General features: G+C 46.4%; 1 protein-coding gene across 1 annotated transcript; it reads right to left on the bottom strand.

Annotated features, from left to right (window-relative positions):
* Positions 1 to 119: 119 nt before the first annotated feature.
* On the bottom strand, positions 120 to 23,384 carry LOC117891804 (E3 ubiquitin-protein ligase MYLIP). The gene is made up of 4 exons (XM_034797485.1): positions 22,597 to 23,384; positions 2,032 to 3,023; positions 1,313 to 1,951; positions 120 to 1,242 (listed from the first exon to the last, which is right to left on the bottom strand). The coding sequence occupies exons 1-4, from the start codon at positions 22,684 to 22,686 to the stop codon at positions 954 to 956; spliced, it is 2,010 nt and encodes a 669-aa protein (XP_034653376.1). The 5' UTR covers positions 22,687 to 23,384; the 3' UTR covers positions 120 to 953.

Here is a 23,384-nt window from a genome sequence, read left to right as displayed (position 1 = left end):
TGGCTAATATCTGCGGCGGAGATATATCTTTTCGGTATCTTTTCGGTATTTTTGTGTTTGTTTTTTGTTTGTATTTTGATTCCGTTCAGATTGCAGGTTTGTTGTTGTTGTTGTTGTTGTTGCAGGTACTTAGTACTAGTTTTATTTTGTTTGCTCCTTAGATTTGCGATTATTGTACGCTTGTCCTATATACACACACACACAGACACAACACTCAGAATATGCCCTACATCAATTATGTTTTTCATGCATGAGAAGTTGGGGATTCATTGGGTTGGGTTTGCTGCGGGCGTATGGTTGGGATTGGGGGTTTGGTTTGGGGAAAATACTAAGCATTAGTAAATACATCTCGTGTTTAGTGGGTAAAATGAGCGCTAACATTTAGTAAGTAACCGATGTGAGTAGCGATTAGACACCTATGTCATATCATATATCGTATCATATAAAGGTAAAAGGTAAAAGGTATCGCTGATCTAGAACGATCGTTTAGTGTACAGTATGTGAAACAATCTGCAGATATTCTGGGCATAGGGCATAGAGGCATTTGAAGTCTTAGACGAGTTTTAAATAGCACTTTTCCTTATAGAGTTTCTACAGCTAAAACAGGTATACAGATCGAGTCCTAAAGCTATGGCCTACAGTTTACAGTTTACAGTTACAGTTTACAGTTAAGAGTTAAGAGCTACAACTTTCAGTTCACTTATGTCCCTAGAATACTTGAGTAAAGATATAGCTAAGATTGTTTTCTGACAGAGTTTCTCCCGCTTCTGTTCGTGCCCCTTGGGGTTTGTTGATTCGCTTTTTGGTTGCTTTGATTTTTGATTTTAGATTTTAGATTTTGATTTGTTGTTCCCTCTAGATTGTGGTCTTAGTGGATGGTCATTGGGTGATTCTCAGACAATCGGCACGCACATCCATTCCATCAGCCGGAACAGCAGCGAGCACAACCAATTCTAGGCGGCCGTTGTCACCTTGGCCTGACCGCCACCAGGCTCGGCCACACCTGCCACAGGAGCTGCAGCCGATCCGCCAGCTGTCGCTGTCGCTGTCGCCGCTGCGATCTCCTCCAGCTGCAGCTCTGCCTCTGGGGACACTTCGCTTTGGCTGTGGCTGTGGCTGTGGCTGTTGGTGGTGTTGCTGCCGCCACTGACGCACTCCGACTGGCTGGTGCGCAGCTCCGGTGGCAGATAGATTTTGACCACGCTGGTGATCTTCACCCGGCAATTGGGACAGTTGCTGCACCTGTAACGAGGAATGATTAGAATGATTAGCAAAACACTTCTTGGGGTGCCTGTGGGAATGGGTGACCCACCTGGCGGCACACTGGGCACAGGCAATCACGTGACAGCACGGATTGAACACTGTGTTGATGGCGCGATCCATGCAGATTTTGCACTGCATCGCCTCGGATATGCGCGTGTCCACGCAGCGCTCAATCGCCGCCTCACGCGCCTCCTTCTCGCGAATGGCCAAATCTATCTTGCCGGCCATGGAGCCGCCACCAGCGCCCCCAGCGCCACAACTGCTGCCCGGCCCAGCACCAACGACAGTTGCGGCAGCGGCAGCAGCAACAGCACCATCAGCCGCCTCAGCCTGAGCGGCGGCATCCCCGCCGCCGCGCTCATGCAGGATCCTGCGCGCCTGATCGTGCACCTCGCGGCACGTGTGCTGAATGTCGAACACGTAGCGCTTGCCCAGCTCCGTGTCCTCCTTGAACATGGAGGCAATGGTGCCCTTGAGATCCCGCGTAAACTGATTCGTCACCACGCCGCGCACCTTGTCGCACACGTAGAAGGCGTGCCGCTCGGTTATGGAGCGGTAGAGGCCGGCGGCAATTGGCTGCTTGGGCAGCTTAATCTCCAGCTCCTTGCGATCGTTGTGGTCGTCCACATACTCCAGCTTGAAGGTGCGCCTCAGCGACTTGGCGGCTGCAATGGCGCCAAAGGGGATGCTACAGGGAGAGGGAGAGGGAGGGATCTTGGATTAGTTTCGGATGTTCCACGGATCGGACATTAGCCTCCCGGCACTCACCTTTGTTTCTCACCCCCGCGGCAGACGGTGATGCCGTGGGCGCCCACAGCAATGTCGCAGCGTGCGGCACTCTCGTTGGTGGTGACGCCGCTGAAGAGCTCCTCGCCATAGCCGGGCAGATCCTGGATGGACTGCAGCAGCCAGTACTTGGCCGACTTGGGACTCATCTGCAGCTTGGCCAGCTTGCCGTGCTCCGTGGCGATCTGCCTGAGGTAGTCCGCCGGTGGCTCCGGCACAGAGGCCTCCGCATCGCCGCCGGCCTCGTGGCTGGGCAGGAACACGTACTCCTCGTACATGCGCAGGGGATTGCTGGCCAGGCGCTCGTCGAGTCCGGTTTGGCTGCTGCTGTTGCTGGGGCTGCTGGAGCTGGAGTTGGAGTGGGTGTGGGAGGAGCAGGTGTGGGATGTGTTGGCGGAGGTGGAGGTGGAGGGTGAGGGCTGCAGGCTGCAGCTGGTCGCGGCCAGCGGCAGGGCACAGTTCTCGATGTGCTCCATGGACTTTTGCTTGGACAGGCGACGCTTCTTGAAGCTCAGCACGTGCTCCTTCTCCTTCCGCTGCTGCTCGTGCCGCTGCTGCTGTGCCTGCTGCTGCTGCAGCTGCTGCTGCGCCAACTCCCGGCGCATCCGCATCGGACAGTCGGCCCTCAGCGCCGCCTCGTTGAAGCGCAGTCCGTCCGCCTGGCAGAGCAGCGCCGCCAGCTTGGCCGCACTGCTCCAGTCGCTGGCGGACAGTCGCCCCTCCAGCAGGTCGCGACGTGCCTGCATGTAGAACAGATTGCGCACACTCTCCTGCAGGATGAAGTGCACGGGCACCCAGAACTTGACGCGCAGCGCCAGCATCAGTTGAATGCCGCTGCCGCTGCTGCCGCTGTCGCAGGACAAGCGATTCCGCAGATTGATCCACTGACGCGTCTGCGTCTCCTTCTGGTTGGGCGTCCAGTGCTCGAGGCCGAAGTATTCCATCTCGCAGATGATGTTCAGGGCGAGGCAGACCTGCAAGCAGACACACAAAAGAGAGTTCGTTAGTGGCTGGCGGGGATTGGCAATTAAAGCAAAAGCTTAAAGGAAGGGGCGTCGCTTTCCAATCTATTCTGGATCAGCGGCTTATCAATTCAAGCTGCTGGAATCTGTCAGCGGCATACGGACGGCTCCGACGACGAGCCAAAGCATGTCCTGACAGTCGCGAGGCGGCCTGTCAGGCTGCCATGACAGCAGCAGGAACCTCATCAGCAACAACAACAACAAGTGGAGGGGCATGACAGGAGGGGGTCGCGATGGCTTGCCTGAGTCTCTCTTGAAATATTTGCTTATGCAACGAGCGTGTCATCATTGGGAATGGAATGGCGATGGCAACAGCAGTCAGCCAGCCAGCCAGCCAGCGAGCCATAAGGATGTTGTTTGTGTGTGAAAACGAACACGATGATGATGTGAGTGTTGTCGGGTTGCTGTTGCAGTGTTTTGCTCCTTGCCCACAAAATGAAATTCCGAAATGTCAAAACATAATTACGAGCAAAAGATGAATTTTGTTTGTTCTGCGAAACTCCCAACGTCCCAGCAGACGCAGAACTTTCACCTACAGCTACTTGTGCTGCTGCTCCCCTCCTGCAGCACTTTGCATAATGAGGCAGACACCTACACACACACACGCATAAATGTGTCTGTGTGTCTGTGGCAGTCAAGGCAACAAGTTGCTCACGCATCAACGCGCTCGCACAATTTCTCTTGCTCTCTCCTCTCTGCTCTCTGCTCTCTCCCGCCCTTCTGCCATTCTGCTTCCTGCATTCTCATTAGTGGCAAAAAAAGAACCGCAGGAATACAAAAATTCCGCACAAGAGAATGAATAAATGTATGAATACTTCAGCAGTGCGCTTGTGGCTTCCGTTTATTAGCTATTTAATATAATTTTTTAATTGGGAATTTGCTTTTTCAGGATTTTCAGGAATTTCCGCAATTTCCATTTCGTTGCTGGCTGAAATATTATTTGCATACTGTTTGGCGCGTTTGAAATTGTTTTTTTCACTTGCAAAAATACAACAGTAAACAAGTTGAAGCGTTAAAATAAAATATAGCTGTAAATATTTAGAAACATTAAAGTTTTGCGACAGATTTATGTACCGCTGTGCGGGCAATGTTTAACTACATTTTGCTGCGGCGGGGGGGCATTAAATTTTCGCTAAGACTCTCAAGAGGATTCATTTGATGCGCACACAGACACTACCACTATCCACTCTCCACCCTATCCAGCCCATCCACTCTCCACTCTCCTGTCTTTCTCAATACAATCCAATAGAATGGGCAACCTTGGGGGGGCTGGGGCTTGAAGGTGACACAACTTCCGGCACAGCCACAGCTGCCGCCTCGATTTGAAGATGAACATCTCGAGAGTTGTCTCTTGTCGCCGATGCACGCTGCCTAACAACCGTTGCCAAGTTGCCACAGCTACCCCCCACTGTGCGAGTGGCATGTAAATTGATCCATGTACTTGATTAATTAATTGCGTTCGGCTTGGTATTGGAATCTCATCCGGCGGCACCATCAATGCTTTCAGCAGCCACCCTCCCGCCGCTGCTGCTTGGAAAACCGCAAACTGTCGACGACATTTCGGCGTCTTAATTAGTCCGGCAACGTTTGCCCTGAGTGGCTTTGCTTGCTGCGGAGTGGATTTGCCCCACTCATCAGTGCATTCATTTGGATAGAATGTCGCAGCGAAATTGGGTTTCAATTTAATGAGAGAATGCAGTGACTTGGCATGGAATTCATTTGAGGTTAATTTGGACATTGAAGATGGGCAGACAATGTTCCCCTATGCAAGTGTCTGGCACAGCTGTTATTTATAAAGCTCTTCAAATATTCTGATTTATTTCTACATTAAATCGAAAGCAAACATGAAATGTTTGCACATTTTAATCCCTCTCCGTCAGAGACTTGAACTGAAGCTTAAATGGCACGCAAAATGCTTGGAACATTTGATTCCAATTAGGAAACATATTCAAACAAGTTCTGCCTCATGGGAATATGTTTTTTTGCTTTATTTTGAATTATTTTCTGTTGAGAGCAAAACGTGGCAACAGTTGTCTAACATTCCAGGGTGGGGGGCATTGCTCGTGTGCCTGTGTCTGACATATGGGAGAGAGAGATGGTTCACCTTGTAGGAATATGCCATGTGAATTCACCGCAAAAATACAAAAGAGCTTCGCCGTCGCCGTCGCTGTCTCTGGCACTGCTCTGGTCTGCTGCTGTCAAGTGCAAAGTCCATTTTTGTGGATTATTTTGCTAAAATTAAATGAAACACAAATGCAAAAGCAACGCGAATCCGAGCACGAATCGTGAACAAATTTATTTTGTATTTTGTTAAGCCAAAACAGCAAATAACAACAAAGGCGAATTAAGCCGGGCAGCGAAGCTTGACATAACCGAAACTTTCGTAATTCCCACTAAGGCACAAGCCAAGCACAAGCGCGGGAGCCAAGCACAAGCCACCAAGCAAATAGGCAGATGGCAAAAGTTTAGTACCCCCTCTTCTGATTAAACGACTTAATGTCTTTCGTAATACCAATAGCATCATCCCCTGCAACAGATTATTTGCTGTTATGGCCTATAATTTGGGCAGGTAGTAAAATCAGGTAGAATCATGTAAAATTACACAAGCCGAATGTAACAGCTGTAGACACAAGCTGCTGTTACTTCACTTGAAGACGCGCTTCTTAAGAGAGCCAGGCAGATTAAGAGAGAGCGCTCTGACTAGGTAAACACAACGAGCGACACGAAAACAAGTGGGAGACAGACAGAAAAACAAAAGAGCTTCGCATCATATTGCTGTTTGCTCTTTTACAAACAAACGAAAGACAAGTAATGGCATGGCATGGTGGGGAAGGGGAGGGGGGGATGGTGGTCCACATGTTTTGATGAAGCCGTGGGAGGGGAAGCCAAGGGGGGGCTGTGGCTATGACTAGCAGCAGAAAACCCGACCAGTGTCGCTTGCAGTGGACTTTGGACCCGAGTCTTCGAAATGCCGTTTGGACTTTGGACTGGCACTCGCCTCGCGAGTGCTTTTGTTGTGATGTTGCTCTCGATGCTTGTTTGCTAGTGTTGGTGTTGGTGTTGGTTGGTTGTCTCTTTGCATTTTGTTGCTGCTATAATTGTCATTGCTCTTTGCTGTTTGATCGCAGCAGTGTTTGTTGCTGTATTTAATGCCAGGCCCCAAGTCGAAACTGTATTGAATTTCTGACGTCACAAGCCGCCGTTTTGGACTTTGTACTCTGAACTCCGCACAAGCTTTTGTTGACCGACAGTGCAAGAGAGAGAGAGAGAGAGGTTGAACAAAGACGCTCTTACAATTTCCATATGTATGTGCGTACATGTGCGGTAAACGTTTCGCTTATCAAATTGAAAAGTTAATTATGCTTATTAATTGATTAATAGGAGCACACGTGCTGGAAGAGAATACAGCGGGAGCAAGAGATCGATGTAAAAGAGAAATGCAATATGAATGTTTACCATAGAGAGAGCGAAATAAATGCCTTCCTACTAATCTTCTGCCAGGCCTGCGGCGCGATCTACAATGTAAACGAAACGAATAGACAGATAGACGGAAAGAATGACATATCTGTGCATAACAGTCTTCCCCCATTCTCATTCTCTACCTCTCTCACCAATAAATGGTTAGAACTTGTTAAAGTTTTTGTTGCTAGCGGCAGACCATGCGCTTGTCGAGTGATCAGCCCAGTGGCTGGGAACTAGGTAGACTCCAAGACACACAGAGAAAGAGAGAGAGAGAGAGAGCAAGAATGAGCGGGTGGCAGAGGTATGGGCAGACAGAGATGCAGAACGAACACATTTTGTTGGGAATGAGAATGCACTTGTCTGTGGGCGAATGAGCAGGGATGGGCTCTGCTGGCTGTGCTGAAACAGGTTCAATGCATGGAAATTAATGACGGAACGCGCACACGGATACTGGCCATAAATTGCACTTAATTACTTATGCGCGGAGACGAAGAGCACGTGTTGGCCAGGTGTGCCACCTTTCTTTCCTGTGCAACGGAAACTTTTCAGTCAACCCCGTCTTTATCAACCTGTCAAGCGCCCGCTCTGAATCTCATCCCCCCCTCCCTCGAGACCACTCTCTGCAAGTCGCGCTCAATAGCTGCTATAACTGTTAATTGCTGACGTGCGAATGGGCAATCAACGCGAGTGCGAAGTAAAAGAAGCGAAAGATGAGGGCGGCATTGGACGGAGCTGAGCTGGAAAGGAATATTTACTTTAAATATGTAAAGCGAAAAGCGACCGCAAGTGCAATTTCATTAAAGCAGACTCTGGAAAGCCATCTGGTTATATAATCACGGAATATCCGAAGGTCGAAGATCAATATGATGCCGTGCGGGAAGAGAAGAGAACATTTAAACTGGTAAAGGCGTGAACAATTAAAAATACTGTAAAAATACTTTTCATAGGGAAATCGCGAGTTACAGTTGACATTAGCAAATATTTCCATGGATACAGCAAATCCAAATAATATTTTAAAAGCTTTCGTACAGCAAAGCGAATTTTCAGTTCTGTTTCCTTGCTTTTACATCAGCATAAAAGTATTGCACATTTGGCATTTAGAAATTGCAAGCAAAAAGAAGGCGCATCTGCCAATAAATGAATGCAGTGCCAATGTGCAATGCCCTTATCAGTCGCGCTGCCCGTTTCAATCCCCTTCCTACTATGAACTACTGAATGCAGCTCTCGTGACCTTCAGCTGGAAGCGACTCGACCTTCAGCACCTGACACAATGATGAGCGACACAAAATCCAATTTCGCTTTCAATGGAAATGACAGGCTAAACTAAATAGTTGCTAACTCGTTACTAATCAATTTTCTAATCTCAATAATCTTACAGCTGCAATTAAATGTGATTGAAGTGTCAGCTAGCTGTCGTGTCGAAGTGGTTGATACCCTACATTCCAGTTATGTATTGCACACATCTGTACAGTTATCTGTATATGCAAATGTGCTGCTTTGTTGGGGGTTGCAAACAGCTGTTACGAACAAATATACCTTCTCCCAGGGTATAATGTGAAAATAGCTGCAAATTAAGTTTTTGTGTGTACTCTTCTTTATTTCGAATGGGAGCACGTGTGCTTCGCCCCCCCCTCTCTCTCTATCTCTCTCACTCTGTCTCTGTGTGTGAGTGTGTGCAGTGCATTTAATTTCTGCATCAGGCCTAGGCAACGCCAGCAGCAGCAGCAGCAGAGTCAGCAGCAGCGCCAGCGACTGCGACCGAGTGCACATTGGACTTTGATCGTTGGCCATAAATCGTAAAGCAGAAACGAAACAAATGCTAGAAACAACTAAAAGCTAAAAACAAACAGCAAGAATACGGAGACGAATACGAAAACGCATACAAATGCATTCAAAGTGCACGCTAAAATGCAATAATAGCTTGAGCAATAGCTTTGGGGGCGCAATAATAAAGTTAATCAATGTTGCAGTTAAGTATAAATAATTTATTAAATGTTAAATGTGTCCTTGCTTGACTTCCCATTCTGCCTAGTATTTCTTTCGCTCTCTCTCTGTCTCTGCCTCTCTGTCCTTCTTCTCTCTCCTTGAGCGCTGCAGCTTTTATCTGCCAATAAGCCCCGTGCTTAAAGTGGGACAGGCTGCCTTTGTCCTTGCACTGATCTTTCTCTTATACTACTTCCACACTGCCTCTTTACCTGTCTTTCTTTGTTCCAGTTCAAGAGAAAGCTGATTGGCACCTTCCTTGTGACGCGCATCTGTCTTGCTCTCTTTCCGAGCTGATCCCCTCCCCGCCATCTGCTTCCCCTTGCACCCTCGCCGCACTAAAGAGAAAGCTGCCTTTTATGCTCCGTTTGTTTCATTTGCGGTTGACATTTAATTGCGGTTCATTGGGGGAGAGCAAAGTTAATGGCGCAACAGCAGCAGTCATAAAACTCTCTTTCCTTGCTAATTTTTGCTGCTGTTTTTGTTTTGTTTTTGTTTTTCGCGCAATTATGGGTGTCTGTCCCCAATTTGTTGAGTGATCCAGTGTGGCCTTCTTCCTGCATTTTTAATGAAAATGCTGCTGCTGCTGCTGCTGCCTCTGTTGCTGCTGTTGTACGTGACTTTTGGCACAGCTCGACGACGGATTGCGTCAACGGGCGCCAAAAGTCAGAGCCAAGTGCAAGTGGGCGGGTGGCGGGTGGCGGGAGGCTGCAGCAAAGTCTTAAATGAAAATTATGCTGATATTTGTATGCATGTGCTCCATATAAATAAAATCAGGGCATTTGTTTGTGTGTAAGCAAGAATGTCCTGCCGCCCTGCCATGCCAGTTGCCATAATTTTTCTCGTTTTCCTCTCGGCTTTTTCTGTTTTGTGTGTTTTTTGCATTTACTTATTGCTGCTGCTGTTTGTTGGCTCTCTCGTTAAGTATGCGTCATTTTCAGTGGCTGGCACTTTTTTTTTTCGCATGCGTTGCGCGAAAATGCGGAAAAGCCGCAGGGGAGTGGTCTCGCCCTGCCGCCCCTACACTCGATTCCACTACACTGAATCGTGCCGCATCCTGGCCAACACCCCCCTTGGAGTTGACTGCAGCGCTACGAACAAGCCCTTAACAAAAGTAACAGCAAAAACAGCAACAGCAACAGCAGCAGCAGCAGCAGCAGTGGAAATATGCATGCAAATGCATTAAGTTATAAGAGAGTGTGGCATGGGAGGGTCGGGTCGGGCCCTAATTAGCATGTCGCATTCCCAATTGCCAGGACGTGATGCCAGAGCCGAGCACCACAGATTGTGGGTTCATTTTGCGTGCCACATTTAAGTACTTCAATTATTGCAATCCCTGCGCGAGTGCATTCAGTTTTATTAGCTGCAGAGTTCCCTTAAAATCGAGTTGGAATTATGCCAGTCGAGCGATCTGTTCCTACACAAATTTCCATTCAACTCAATCAAAGTTTTGACTAAATAGTTTGGCCCAAGTTTAAAGTGAAAATCAGCGCTGGAATGCCATTTGCTTGCCACACAATTCGCCATCATTGGAATCACATTTGCAAGTTGATAAATTACATTTTGGGTTCGTCTTTTTTTTTTAGCTAAATGAAAGAGGAAAACTTTTACTGGGGTGACAACAACAAACAAACAGCAGAAAACTTTGCGAGAAGAATGTCAAGTGCACACATTTAGACCGAAGAGAGAGAGAGAGAGAGAGAGGGTGGTGGGGAGAGGGGCACGAGTCGTATACGAAATGTGGCATGGCCTGGCATGTTGTGGCATGTGGAGATGACGAAATTTTGCTGTTTTGCTGGAGGAGATGCATATTGTAGTTCATTTCTATGTCTATTCTGTGGGACTCTCTGTCTCTGTGTGTGTTTGTGTGTGTTTGTGTGTGCGGTGAGTCATCTGGCCGAAAGGAACTTGTAAATCAGAGGTCATGGTCTCTGCTCCACTCAGCCAAGAACTTGGACAATTGTCGAGATTTTATCTCTCGGAAATGTTTAAAATTCCCAGCGAAGGCAAAAGTAATAATACAAAAAAATTGCTCCTACTTAGAAAGGATTTCCTCTGTGTGTGTGTGAGGAAAAAGGATGCATAATCAGTGGCGGCATTATGCGGCAGGCCACAAAGGAAGTGGCATCCACCCAAGTGCCGGATGGTGGCTGCTGCTGGGGAAAGGCATCTTGCGGCATGGCTTGGCGGAGCAATTCCAAAATACTTGTATAATAAAGATATCAGAAAATCGGTTTTTTGGGCAAAGTTTACATAAAGCGAAAGTACACCGCTGCCGCTGCCGCTGCAGCTGCGCCTCCCGGCTCCGGCTCATCCTCTTGGATGATTTATCCGTTCAGCAACACGCCCGCATGCCCACAAATATCCCCGCTGCAATATCCATGTATAGCCAGCGCCTTTATGGGCCCTGGCTCTGAACTTGTTTACCCATAAATCCGGCAGGCATGGCAAACCGAGTTTCCAGCTTCTTTGCTACCCAAACAACGACTTGGCTTGGCCGTTCTCCAATGTATTTCAATTAAGTTATCAAATACACACACACACCTACACAGTGTATCGGTGTATCTGTGTGTCTGTGTAAAATGTATCCGCTTTTATGTGTATTTTATCCCACATACAGACAGCCACGAGTCTGTTGCCAGGTGGCTGCGGAGGTGCTGCCGCCGCCGCCAGGTTCTTGTCTCTGCCTCTGTCTGCCTTATATTGATTTTCTTTTTGGCCAACAACACACACAGAAAGCCCCAGCCCAAGCCCAAGCCAGAAAAGAACCCCCTGCAGCCATTCCATGTTTGCACTTGATAATTTCGCTTTGGCATTTGATATGCAAATGAATGTCGGGCCAAATACATAATAATATATCATTTCGGTTTCCTGAGGCGCACAGCTGAAAATTGCCCAAGGATTGGTGTGTGTGACATGTCCTGCAACTAACTGACTGCCCTGCCTGTCGTGCCTAACCTCATTTATTCTAATTGTAAATTGCATTCGTCCTTGAGCCCGTTTCGGTCTCGTTTTTGGCGCGAACAGGATGGGGCATATCGGAAATCGCGCGTGACAGGCTTAACCTAAGAACAACAACAACACAGTGAAACACTCCTTGGCCGCTCTTGGCTTTTACTATGCCGCAAATCTCCCGCCAAATCCCCCCTCCAAGTCCCGCCCTACCTTAATGTTTCTTTTGTGCTGCGCCGCCGTCTTTTCCATTCAAATGGCTTTGGTCATTGCTGTTAATGATCCTTGGCCTGCTGGTACACCCACCTATCTACCCTCCTGGTGTGGCGGTGTGGGTGCTGGCTTAACAGCTTTGATGGACATTTGATTGCGGAACCCCACCCACCAGCCCCACGCCCCACGCCCCACACCCCCCATATGCCAAATGGCAATTTTCACTTCGTTAAAATTGTAGAATTTTCTTCTTTGGAAGCAATTTTGTAGCGGAAAATGATTTTTCCATGCCAGGGACAAGTCGGTACGAGGTGTGCACCATATATAGGTCGCTGGAGGTGGAAATGTGCATTCTGTGGGGACTTTGCCATATGTCCGAGACTGCAGGTCGCAGATTATAAATAAATGATTGTGGGATTCCGTTCCGCTGTGATTATTCCGCAATAAATTATGCAAAATTGCAAACTTTTATTATACTTAGAAATGGAAATAAAAGGCATTCAATGATGGCCGCGAATGACATGTGGAAATGCAAATCAAATGCAAAAATTAAATCATTTTCACATCACACAAAGTTCGTTTGATTAGCTAAAGGCAGTAATTAATTATACAATAACTTGCAGTTGCCCCAAGCAATTAATATTCCCACTAAATCTCAATTAAAACACAAGAAATGTTAACCTTTCGCTTCAAGGCAATCAGGAATATTCGCAAAAGTTGCCCAGAAATCTCAACACCCAAAGTTTGCCCATTCAATGAATTTCTATTCCTGCGCAAATGTTTTACGAGAGTTTTCTGAGAAATAATTATTGCCATGAATCAATATTCAATCGAAGATTTACTTTTTGTGTGTAATTTCCCTTAAATCGCAATTAAAGTGCAGACGCTGAAAGTCCGCTCAAAGTGTTTCCTTTGGGAGAAGCCAAAATTAATATTTGTCAAGGCCGAGAGAGAGTGTCCGCCCCTTAAAAAGGCTTAATTAAAAGGCGATTACTCGCGCGGCAAGTGGACAAAGCTTCAAACAATGCAAACAGGATATGCCAGCCGCAGCCGCAGGACATTCATTGTACGTACGAACGTCTTTTGGGGCAGTGGAAAAATCACATTTAATTAAGAGACGACTCGCGAGTCGAGAGTGCTGTGTGCTGAGAGGCTGGGGCTTTTGAACATGGAAAATAAATTGAAATTTAATTTGATTCGTGAAATTCAATTGAGTTTGACGAGCAAATCCGTTTAGGAGATGAAAACTTTATGAGTGGATTAATGGCAAAACGGTGCCAAGAAAATTGAGCAGCATTTACCTTTCCCTTTCGGCAGATACATATACATATGTATTTACACACATGGCAGGTACATACTTACATATTATTTATGTATGTACATTCGCTCTTCACTTTATGTTGCTTCATTTGATTTCTGATTCGATTTATTGCCTGTTCCTTTCACTCACATCTCTACAGTGGCCATAAGTAATTTGATTATTCTGCCATAGCTGATAGCCGGATGATGCTACACATTAATAGAATTAGCCCCCTTGCATTATCCTTTGCAGATTGAAATTATTCCCCAATTTCACATGTAATTATGGGACTGGGAATGGGATTGGAGGGGATTGGCTTTGCCTTTCCTGATCGCATTTACGGACTCCTCTCAATATGTGATTTCATTTCCCCATTACATTTTCCGTATGAGCTTTTATTGCCTTTCTTTGTTTTACAAGGCCTGTAGCTGCCCCGACTAACCCCCCGCGCGAACCACAAACATGTGGCTAAGAGAAAGGCCAAAGAAAATAATAGTGAAAGCCACACAGGACTCTGTCAGGGGGCCACGAGGACAGCGGACAGCGGACAGAGGGCGGGGGCAATATGTGTGTAAAGAATAAAAAGACGAATACGATGGAGAAACAAAAGCTTTGCCATTAGAGACACATCAAAATGGCACTCAGCATGGCACGGGGTTGACTGTGGGGGGGGGAGGGTATACGGAAATGGGTAGGGGGCTCTTCGAGGTGGTTTTGTCGGCTTTTATGGGGGAACTCTGTGCCTACATATATTCGAAATACAATGGAAAGGCATTCAATGCATTCCCACAGCTTTGTGGTTTCGGTTTTACGTTTGTTTTTCCCCGCACTCTCTCTCTCTCGCTCGCTCGCTCACTTCTTTCTCTTTTCCTGATTCTTTTTCGGTTGCATTTTCACGCAATTTATTGTTCTCGCGCTTGGCTCTCAGCTCCCTCTTACCACAACCCAACCCCAACCCCAACCCACACCCTTTCCCTTTCTTATTCTGTGCAAACCTTTTCCTGTTAAAATTTTTTAGTATTTTTTCTGTATTGTTTAATATTGTTCTAAGCCGTGTTTGCTTGGCCCAGAGTAAGCTTTGTTGTTGTTGGTGGTGGCCAAGGGTTGGGGCGTGAGGCGTTTTGGCTATAGCCATATTTCCGCTCAGTTGTTGTGCATTCAGGTTTCTATGGTTTTCGCTACCCATCCTCTGCCTTCCGCTTTTAACCACATTTTTCTACAAGCAGCGGGAAAAGCAGTTCAAGGATAATATGCAAAAACCATGGAAACAATAGATAGCACTAGAACGGGGGAGGAGTGGGGGCCCGTTGCCGCTGAGTGGTGCAGTGGGAAAGTGCCGGTCCGCCTGCTTAGCAAATGACATTATCATTTAGTTTGCCACACCCCCCTCCCCTCACCAACCCACCCATCTGCTTGCCACATTGATTTTACTACAAATTTTGTCATTGTCATGTGCAGGCACGATTTCTGCATTGTCATAAAAGCATTTCAAGCGCCAAACACCGAGAGAAAACGGGGGTTGGAGTGCGCTTAGACTCTCTTGCAGCAAAGAGAAAAACGAAAAGATCATTTGAAGGGCAAGAGAGCGATAAGAGCTGCAGGAATGGGGAGCGGAGCGCTCTGTGAAATCGTTCAGTGTATGTGGGTGCTGGGAGCAATGGCTTCAGCTAACGGTAATTGCATTAAGTGTTGGCTTAAAAGCAGCTCCCTCTCTCGCTTCCTCCCTCGTTCTGTCTCTTCCTCGCTCTATCTTTATGCTTTCCCTTTCTACTTTGAGAGCGCATCTAGCCTGTGTGTGTGAGTGTGTGTGCCTGTGTCTGTCGTCATTGTCGCTGGATTAGCTCTGGCAAACCCCTCCCATTCGCCCCATTCTCCACTCAGTAACCGTATCCATATAGTTGCCATCTCTAATTAGCCACTGGATGGCTGACGGCTTGGCCAACACACACACACATAGTAGAAACAAACACAAATGCACAATTAGTTTGGCTTTAACCATCAAATCGATATGAGAGGAGAGGATTTGCCAGCAGAGTCGAGAATTCACTCCGTTTCGTGCAGCGCCTCTTGCTATTACTATTCTCCCTTCCTCCCACTCTCTCTCTCGCGCTCTCCCACTCAATTCTTTTATAGTTTCCTCTTCTGTACTCTTTATTGCTTCTTTTTTTATTGCGTGGTCGTGCGGCTGTGTCTGTGTGTCTGTGAGTCTGTGTGTGCTTTGGCACGCGAAAATAATTTCCTTTTGATTGGGCGCGCCTCGACTTCTTCGCTTTGGACTAAGAGCTTCGGGGTGGCCATTTTCCAGATAGATTTGCGGGCGTGTTGCCAGCACACGGTGTAAACATAAATTGGGTTGGCAAGGACGCGCGTAAAAGTGTGGGCTAAGGGAGGAGAAGTGGCGTGAAGCGAGGACGCAGACAGGCTGGCGCGCGCACGCACAACACAGCCTTGGGTGAGGCTGCCAACAGAGCGTCCGACCAGCAGCTGACAGGCTCCAGCAAACTCCACAAACCTCAACACACACATGCCACACACACGCACAGGGCACAGGGTCACCAGGGTTGCCAGGTAGCCGTAAGCTTACATTCTCCTCCTTCACTCGTAACCCTGAAACTGGAGCCTCCGTTTGTCTGCAATCAATGGTGCAGCCAATTAGCAGTTGCTCCTGCGGCAGCAATCACAATTGGAACAGTTGTTCATTCATAACTATGGCAACCCTGGCTGCCATTTGCCTGCGGCTTGTTCTGCAATTTCGGACACAGGACAACCGCAGCACACGCACAAAACACGCAGGAGGAGGCGATGTCCAGCGCACATGATAAACGCCCGAACTGCACCCAAAGCGACATCCAACTGAAGGCAGTCAGTCCCCTGCCCACCATCCCTCGGGCAACCCAGCGGTAAATGCAGGCATGCATTGGCATTGTGTGTGTGTGTTTGTTTGTGTAAAAGAGAGCGAGAGAGAACTGTCCCAATTAATTTCGAAATTGGCAAATGTCATTGGAGTAGATTGTAGATGGCTCCTGGTCTAGCAGCCGTAGCAGCCGTAGCAGCAGCAGCAGCAGCAGTGTGTTTCGGATTTCAGTTTGAATTTAATTGCTTGGAAAATTAATTTTTGCCTTGCAGCAGAAAACAAAGCGCCCAAAGAGACAGAGAGAGAGAGAGAGAGTTGAAAGTGGAGAAAGATATCGAAAGAAATGCGAACGTACGACCAGCCAGCACTCGAATCGATTTGCATAAAAACGGCATAAATAAATACAAATAAATTCTATGCAGCATAACAATGATTTGGTCAAGCATCTAGCGGCAATATGAAATGGACCAAATCTCTGTGCATATTTTATGTGGACTGCATTTTATTGCCAACTGCAATCAATGCTAATGAAGGCGACGTCCGAGTGGGGTTGGGTCGTTGAGCTCTGTGGTTGTTGTTTTCGGTATTCGCAGTTTACGATTTGTGGACCCCACCAAGCTTTTTTATGCACCCCGTTCGCCCCCCTTCGATGAGTCAGGGACGGAGAGCACACACAGAGTGTGTGTGTGTGTGTGTACGTGTGTGGCCAGGGCTGGACTAATTAAACGGTAAACAACAATTAAACAATACCAACAGCAACACTGCAAATTTATGTCTTTGTTCGGAACAACATTGCTTGCCCCCGTGCGTCCATTTGTCTTCCGGTGGGAGGGAGCACAACAGAAGACAGAGAGAACTTTGGACCCAAAAGTGTGTGAAATACGATCCCATGCGAATAAGGGAACAACAAAGGGGAATCTATTATATAAGCTTTACAGTATATGCAGTCGTAAATGTCATTTGCATTGCGTAAAGTCATTGCAGCTGGTTTTTTTCGCAGCTTGTTTAAGCTTTAAAAGTGTGCAGCAGATGCGTGCCAGCAAATCCGCAAATATGTTTGATATACTCGGCTTTAGAGTGGCATAAATGATGTTATTAATAAAGATTAACTGGATAGCAACTGCTCAATATTTTGGTGTGTTTAATGGCCAGGTGGCAAAGTATTTATGAGTTTTTCTGCTGGCTTCATTTTGCATTTAAATCACATTAAAACAAAACTTAATTGCGTTGTTGTGTGGCATGGCATGGCCCCAAAAGAACAAACAAAAAACCAGAAAGATTTATTGGCACACAGAAAAGGTGGAAGCGAAACGTGTGCGAAAAATCCCACATGGCCTCGCCTTAAATAAATCTGTATTTAACTTTTTGGTTATTTGCTTAAATTGTTAATAACATAACTGTTGACTGCAACAAAATCACAACAGAGCGGGCAGAGGCAGAGGCAGAGTCAGCGGCAGAAGCGGAGCGGAGAGCGCTACAACCAATGCAGATACACAGATACACAGATACAATGTGCATGTATGGGGGCATAAAATAAATACAAATAAAAACGAAACTTGACAACAAATAGGTAAAATCTCGTTTTGTGCCTTTTTGCGTTTTACATTTTTGGGGCTGGGCAAAATGGAGAAAAGACAGACAAAGCAGCCAGCCAGCAGATACACAGATACAGATACAGATACAAATACATTTATGCATGTATCTCATTCTTTTTGTATAACTTGTGGCTGAAACTCCCTGGCCCGGAAGATCCATCTGCCAATGCCATTTAGGCCAAGGCCAAAGCAGGGCGTACGCTTAATATTACCAAACTTGAAAAACTGTTGCTGCAAGTAAACAATAAACTTAAACAACAAAACACACACACAAAACAAAAGGGGGAAATTTCAATTTCCTACATCTGCGGGAAACAAAACAAACACAAAAATCCGACACAAAAATCCACAACAGAAATTGCGTTTTGGGCATACAACAAATAAAAATAGTAATAAAAAAAAGCAGAATTAAAGAATGTTGAAAACAAAATCATTTCAGCTTATTTATCATTTTGCGCTTTGATAGCGGCTGATATCTGTCTCTGTCTTTGGTATCTCCTCCGCATATCTGTTTCTGCTTCGAGTTCTGCTTCTGATTGCTCTTTCCTTCCCACTGCTTTGCCTTCACATTCTCGTTCTCATTCTCATTCTGTGTCTCTGTCTGGTTCTGTTTTTGTGTTGTTGACACGCCGCATTATACGATATTTCCACGCTGCTTATCACAGAAAGGTGATAAAAAAGCAGAAAAAAGCGGCGCAGAAAGAGGCAAAAAATTATGAGAGAGAGTCCAGACAGTCGCTGCTGCTGCTCTCTCTCTCGCTAGCTAATTATACGCAGCTACGTTATAGATACACAGCTACAGCTGCTTAGATACATAGATATAGAATTTGGCTTATCTTTGGAACACATTTGTGGCCTCTGCCTTCTGCCTTTCACCTGCTGGGTGCTGCCTCGCAGTCTGTTGAATTGGCCTTTTGTCATGGCATGAGGCAATGACAAGCAAATTGGCCAGCGGCTGCTGCACTTGACCTGCTACCCCAGCCTCAGTCCGCGTCTTCAGTCTACTGCTATTCAGCCGGCTGCAGCTGCCACTTGAGCTGCCTCATCAAATCTCGCCCGCCCCTCCCCCATGGCTGCCCGGCCACAGCTGAGAACTTGCCTCGTTGCCATCTTTTCAATTGTTGCAAGCTGCACACTTGAGCAGAATCCGCCGCTGGCTTGTAGCCCCCCCCACACCCACACCCACACCGCTCACTTGAAGCGTGTTGAAGGAACTCATCAGCCAAGATGCCCCTCTGGCCTCCTGCCTTGCCAACCTTTTGTGGGGCTCACCCGCAACTGCACCAGCTACAAAGTGTGCGCTGGCAAATATAATTATTTGCAGCGTTTGGAATCCCTTGTAATCAGATACTGTAGGTGCCTCTTAAAGCTCAAGATACTCTGCGTAAAATGTCGTGTTTCTGGAGTATTAATAAGGTCACTCGCTGTCTGACAGGCAGGCAGGCAATCCGATAAAGAATCACAGACCCACCACAACGCCTGTTGACGTCATTCCCAGAGTCGTCCTAGTACGGTGGCAAAAAGGGCAGAAAATACTCAACTCAAGTCAGAGAATTGCATTTCATCAGAGGAAGAACCGGTGCGCATTGCATCATCGCTGGAATCGAACGCTAGATCTGCCAGCCCCCAAAGCAAATGATTAACCATAAACGTGACCAAGCGACGGGAGTGGAATTTTCCCTCTTTTGGCCCGCTTTTGGCCCGCTTTTGGACTTTGTCATGTAAGAGAACAGTTGGCTGGAACATGCTCGAAAAGTCAATACGGAAGAAGGGCCCACTCCAACGGTCTCCACACCGAAATCAACAAACTGAAACAGTCAACAACTTGAGAGCAGCAGGAGGAGCACTCAGCAAAACTTGGCTCTGACGACAACAAAACTACCAACTACCAACTACGAGCAGGAAATCGTGGCAGTAAACAGCAATTGGCAAAGCAATTACAAGTAGTTCTGAGGATAATTGCAAGTGACTGCAGAAAACTGTTGCACAAAACAATTCCTCTCTCACAGTGTGTCTGAGCAGCATAGGGTGCTCGTACACCCCTCAAATACAGGGTGTACTTTGCATATAAACCGAGAGAGCTCCTTAAGCGATTCCGACATGAGTATTACCAGAGTTTGGCAGTTGCAAATGAAAATTGCCTGCTCTGGGTGAGCCTCACTGAGCCGCATGCACACCCACATGCCGCATGCCACATGCCGCATGCCACATGCAGTTAGACATCTGCATATACGAATACGAATACGAACTGTAAACGGGACACAATTGTTAAATCGGGGCCAGCGCAACAGAAAAAAGAAAGAAAAAGTAATTCCACTTTGACATGCAAACTCGTCGAAAGCGTAGCGTCTGAGCCCTAAGCCCGGAAGCCCTAAGCCCTGAAGCCCTGGCTCTGGCCCTAGCTCTGGTCTGGTCTGGCTTGGCCCTGACGTCAGCGCCAGGAAACTTTTCCGAAATGCGATTTCTGGAACTTTGTTGCTCTTGTTCGAGCTAGCGCAAAACTTGTAATTAAAATGTGCAATCCGTCGCTGGGCAGACTGGCTGGTGGCTGGACTCGCGGATTGGCTTGGGGTTCATTAGCCAAGGCGATAAGGCAGCACAGGCAGAAAAGTTATGCAAACTTTGCTTATCATGTACAGTTCATTTACACCCCAACACAGCGATTATCTTTGAGCCCTGACAACGGCTTCCCACTGCCACTGCCACTGCCCTTCGTTGCCTCAGAGGACTGCCAGCGGCTCAAGGGGTTGCCATGTGACAGATAAGTGTCCATTTGCTAGAGGTAGCCTGAATCAGCCCTGTGCAGTAATTAATTAATTATTATTTATTCTTTATTTATAGAGAACACCCAAGGCTGTGGTGCTCTGATTCACGATTCGGACACTGGCGGCTTATCGGTTACAAGAATTGCGTCATTCAGGCCACAAAACACTGATAAGGAATCGCTCTCTGTCTCTGTCTCAAGTCATTCAAATTGGACTTGGAATAGTCAGTTTGTAGATTAGACTGACGCACAATACACTCCGTGAAATCAATTGGATTAATAATGACATTAAGTGATGACAAATCGTGGGGGATGAGTGCGATTTGTATTCAATTTCTATAAATATATTTATGCCAGATGAAGCACCCATCCCATGCCATCCACTGATAGTGTTTGGTTTGCTTATTGGACATTGAACTGCAGGGTGGGGAGTGGCTTGTCTTTGGTTCAATGTCAATCAGAGTAATGAAATGAAACCGCGAACAGCGATTACTTGGCTTATGAGTTCTGGCAATTAATTGAAAGCTTTCCCAGAAGTTTCCCTAGTTAAGGCGAAGAACTAATTGTAATTCAATTACCCCGCTCCACTTGGGTGTATCCAAATCCCGAGTCCACCTTCTTGTAAAGCATTATTTACGGCCCATTCTCTGGCCCAATTTGAGTTGTTGCTGGAAATGTTAACCCTCGGTTTAGAGCTGTTAAAGGGAAGATAAGATAAAACCCCCGACGATGAACAAGTTGAAAAAATAAAACATACTTTTTGTTTTTGTCTTTCGTTTTTGTACATTTCTTGATAAGGAGGAATGGGGAATGGAAATGGCAACTGGGACAAATACACATGAATATTAATGCCTGTCTGTGTGTGTGTGTTTGTGTGTGTGTTTGTGTGTGTGTGTGGCTGGATTTGATAAGTTCTTGGCACCGATTAGATTGCAGACACACAGCCACAAAAGCCAAAGACTTAATTGGGCTGGCAAACAAGGGCGAATTGCCAAATTGGCTTTAATCTTTCGCTGTAGAAAGTGTGGAGTGTAGGGGGGGAGGTGTGTAGTTGGAGTGGCATTTATGATGCCCCAAGTAACAGAACACAGAAGCAGCCGCCTCAAGTGTTTGCGCTAACCGTCGCTCAAGTGCTGCCCCACTTGTACATTGAACCCGAGAACCACACGAACCCACGGATCAATGTCAACCCCATATATAGCCACAAGCACTCAGGCCAATCTATAATCGAACAAGACAGTTAAACCATCTTCCACTTGGATTAAATATGAACATTTAGAGCTCACTTTTTGCCACCTTTCAGTCTGTCTGCCCCCAAGGGAGCTTGCACTGTGCCTGTGGTGTACCCTGTGCCTGTGTACTTTGCCTTTGCCTTTGCTTTTTCTTTTCTTTTCTTTGCTTGTTGTTTACTGGAACTCGAAATCAACCTCGAACCTTATGGTCGAGTCGATAAGGGAGCTGAACCTTCATGGGTGGGCCAGCAGCACCTGCCAATGACGGCAACAATTCGGCATTTCAAATGAATTAGCGCAAAAAACTAATAAACAACAAAATTGGCCATGGCCCCCCGAGAGCGCTGATAAGGGGAGAGAGAGCTTTGCAAACACGAAAACACTTGCTCTCCCTCTCTATCTTAACTGTACTTTCGTCAAGCGGTTGATAAGCCTAGCTGACGCCCCCTTGGGCTGGGGTCCAGCCCCCCTTCTGACATTAAATTTAATTGTAGTTTGAGATTGAATCGAGTGCTTAAATAACACAAAACAAAAACGAATTCAGAGTGCCATTAAATTAACATTTTAAAATAACTTTTTTGGTTAATGTTTAAAGGTCTTGGCCCCGCCCCGCCATCAAACGAAATGAGAAAATTATAAGCTGTCGAGAAATGCTTGCACGCTTCGTAACATGTATTGGACAATAAATGAATTGATTTACGAGCCGAGAGCTAATTAGTTGCTAAAGGTGTGCCAATATCCGCCCTTTTGATAGCTGTCGTTCTCAGCCCTAACGAGTGTTTGCAAAGTGAACACCACTCCATGATCACAATGTTACATCTACATCTTGCATCATGCACTCTGCGGCACGCTTAGAGAAAAATGACATCATTTGCGATAGGGCAGGGCGACCACTCGAAGAAAAGCTCCGAGCAGCCCTCAAGGGATCTGTTGTAATATTTAAGTGGAGATGGTGAAGAACTATGTGAAGATCATTACCTAATGACGCGTCTAATGGTTAGATGATTTATTAAGCGGCCACAAATTTCTACACTAACACTGGGAAATACATATATCTAAGAAATTCTTTTAGCAATCTTTTATCTTTCACACTAACAATCTGGAGCATCAAATTGTTATCCCCAAATATTATATACTGTAAACTTTAGCCTTTTCGTGGCATTCACTCACCTTCTCTAGGCACTCCTGTCCATTGGCTTTTGGGTCCCATTTGACGGCCTGTTGTGTGCCGTTTGGCAGGTTAACAATGCACCACCACATTTTGTTGCTGCTGGCTGCTAGCTGTTAGCTGACTTTTGTTTCCCCTTTTTTTAATGGTTGATTAGTTGTTGAACAGGTAAAAGCGCGGCTCAACGCTGGTAAGTGCCTGCAGCTTTATGTTTGAAACAATTGCATTTGTTCGGGTTCAAGTGGCTTCCGCCTTACGCTCCTCACAGCTTACACAAAAGGCAAATGCAAAGCCAAAGCCAAAGCCAAAATCAAAGCCAAAGCTACAGGTTGCGCTGTGGTTTTGTTGTTGCTGCTGTCGGATATTTTACAATTTGCGCACCAAATCCAATTAGACTTGGGTGTTTGGATCAGTTTCAGTAGCCAGCGGGATCTTTGTACGGAGTATTTGTTCTGTTAACTTTTCAACTATTTTTGCACTTCTATTTTGTTCACATTTTAGCGGCACAAAACGCACGCACAAGTTTCACTTTTTGCCTTTTGGTTTCTTGCAATTTTTGATTGTTTTTTCTCAGGCGTTTGTTGTTATTTATAGATGAGTGTTGTATTTTTAAGCACAAAATGTATATTTCGAGTGATTAAGTTCACGGTAGGTAGGTGCAACTGCAACTGAGACTGCGGAACCATCATATGCTTGTTCGCGTTCAAATAATAGTTACAGGTTTAACGCAGCGCAACCGCTCGGCTCAAATAATAGTATGAAGAAAAGACACAGCCACTCGGATGAAGCG

Source organism: Drosophila subobscura, chromosome E (genome assembly GCF_008121235.1).
Source record: "Drosophila subobscura isolate 14011-0131.10 chromosome E, UCBerk_Dsub_1.0, whole genome shotgun sequence".
In the NCBI taxonomy this organism is placed as follows: Eukaryota; Metazoa; Arthropoda; class Insecta; order Diptera; family Drosophilidae; genus Drosophila; species Drosophila subobscura.
Note: the sequence above shows the minus strand (reverse complement) of the source record. Positions and strands in the feature narration are given on the sequence as shown.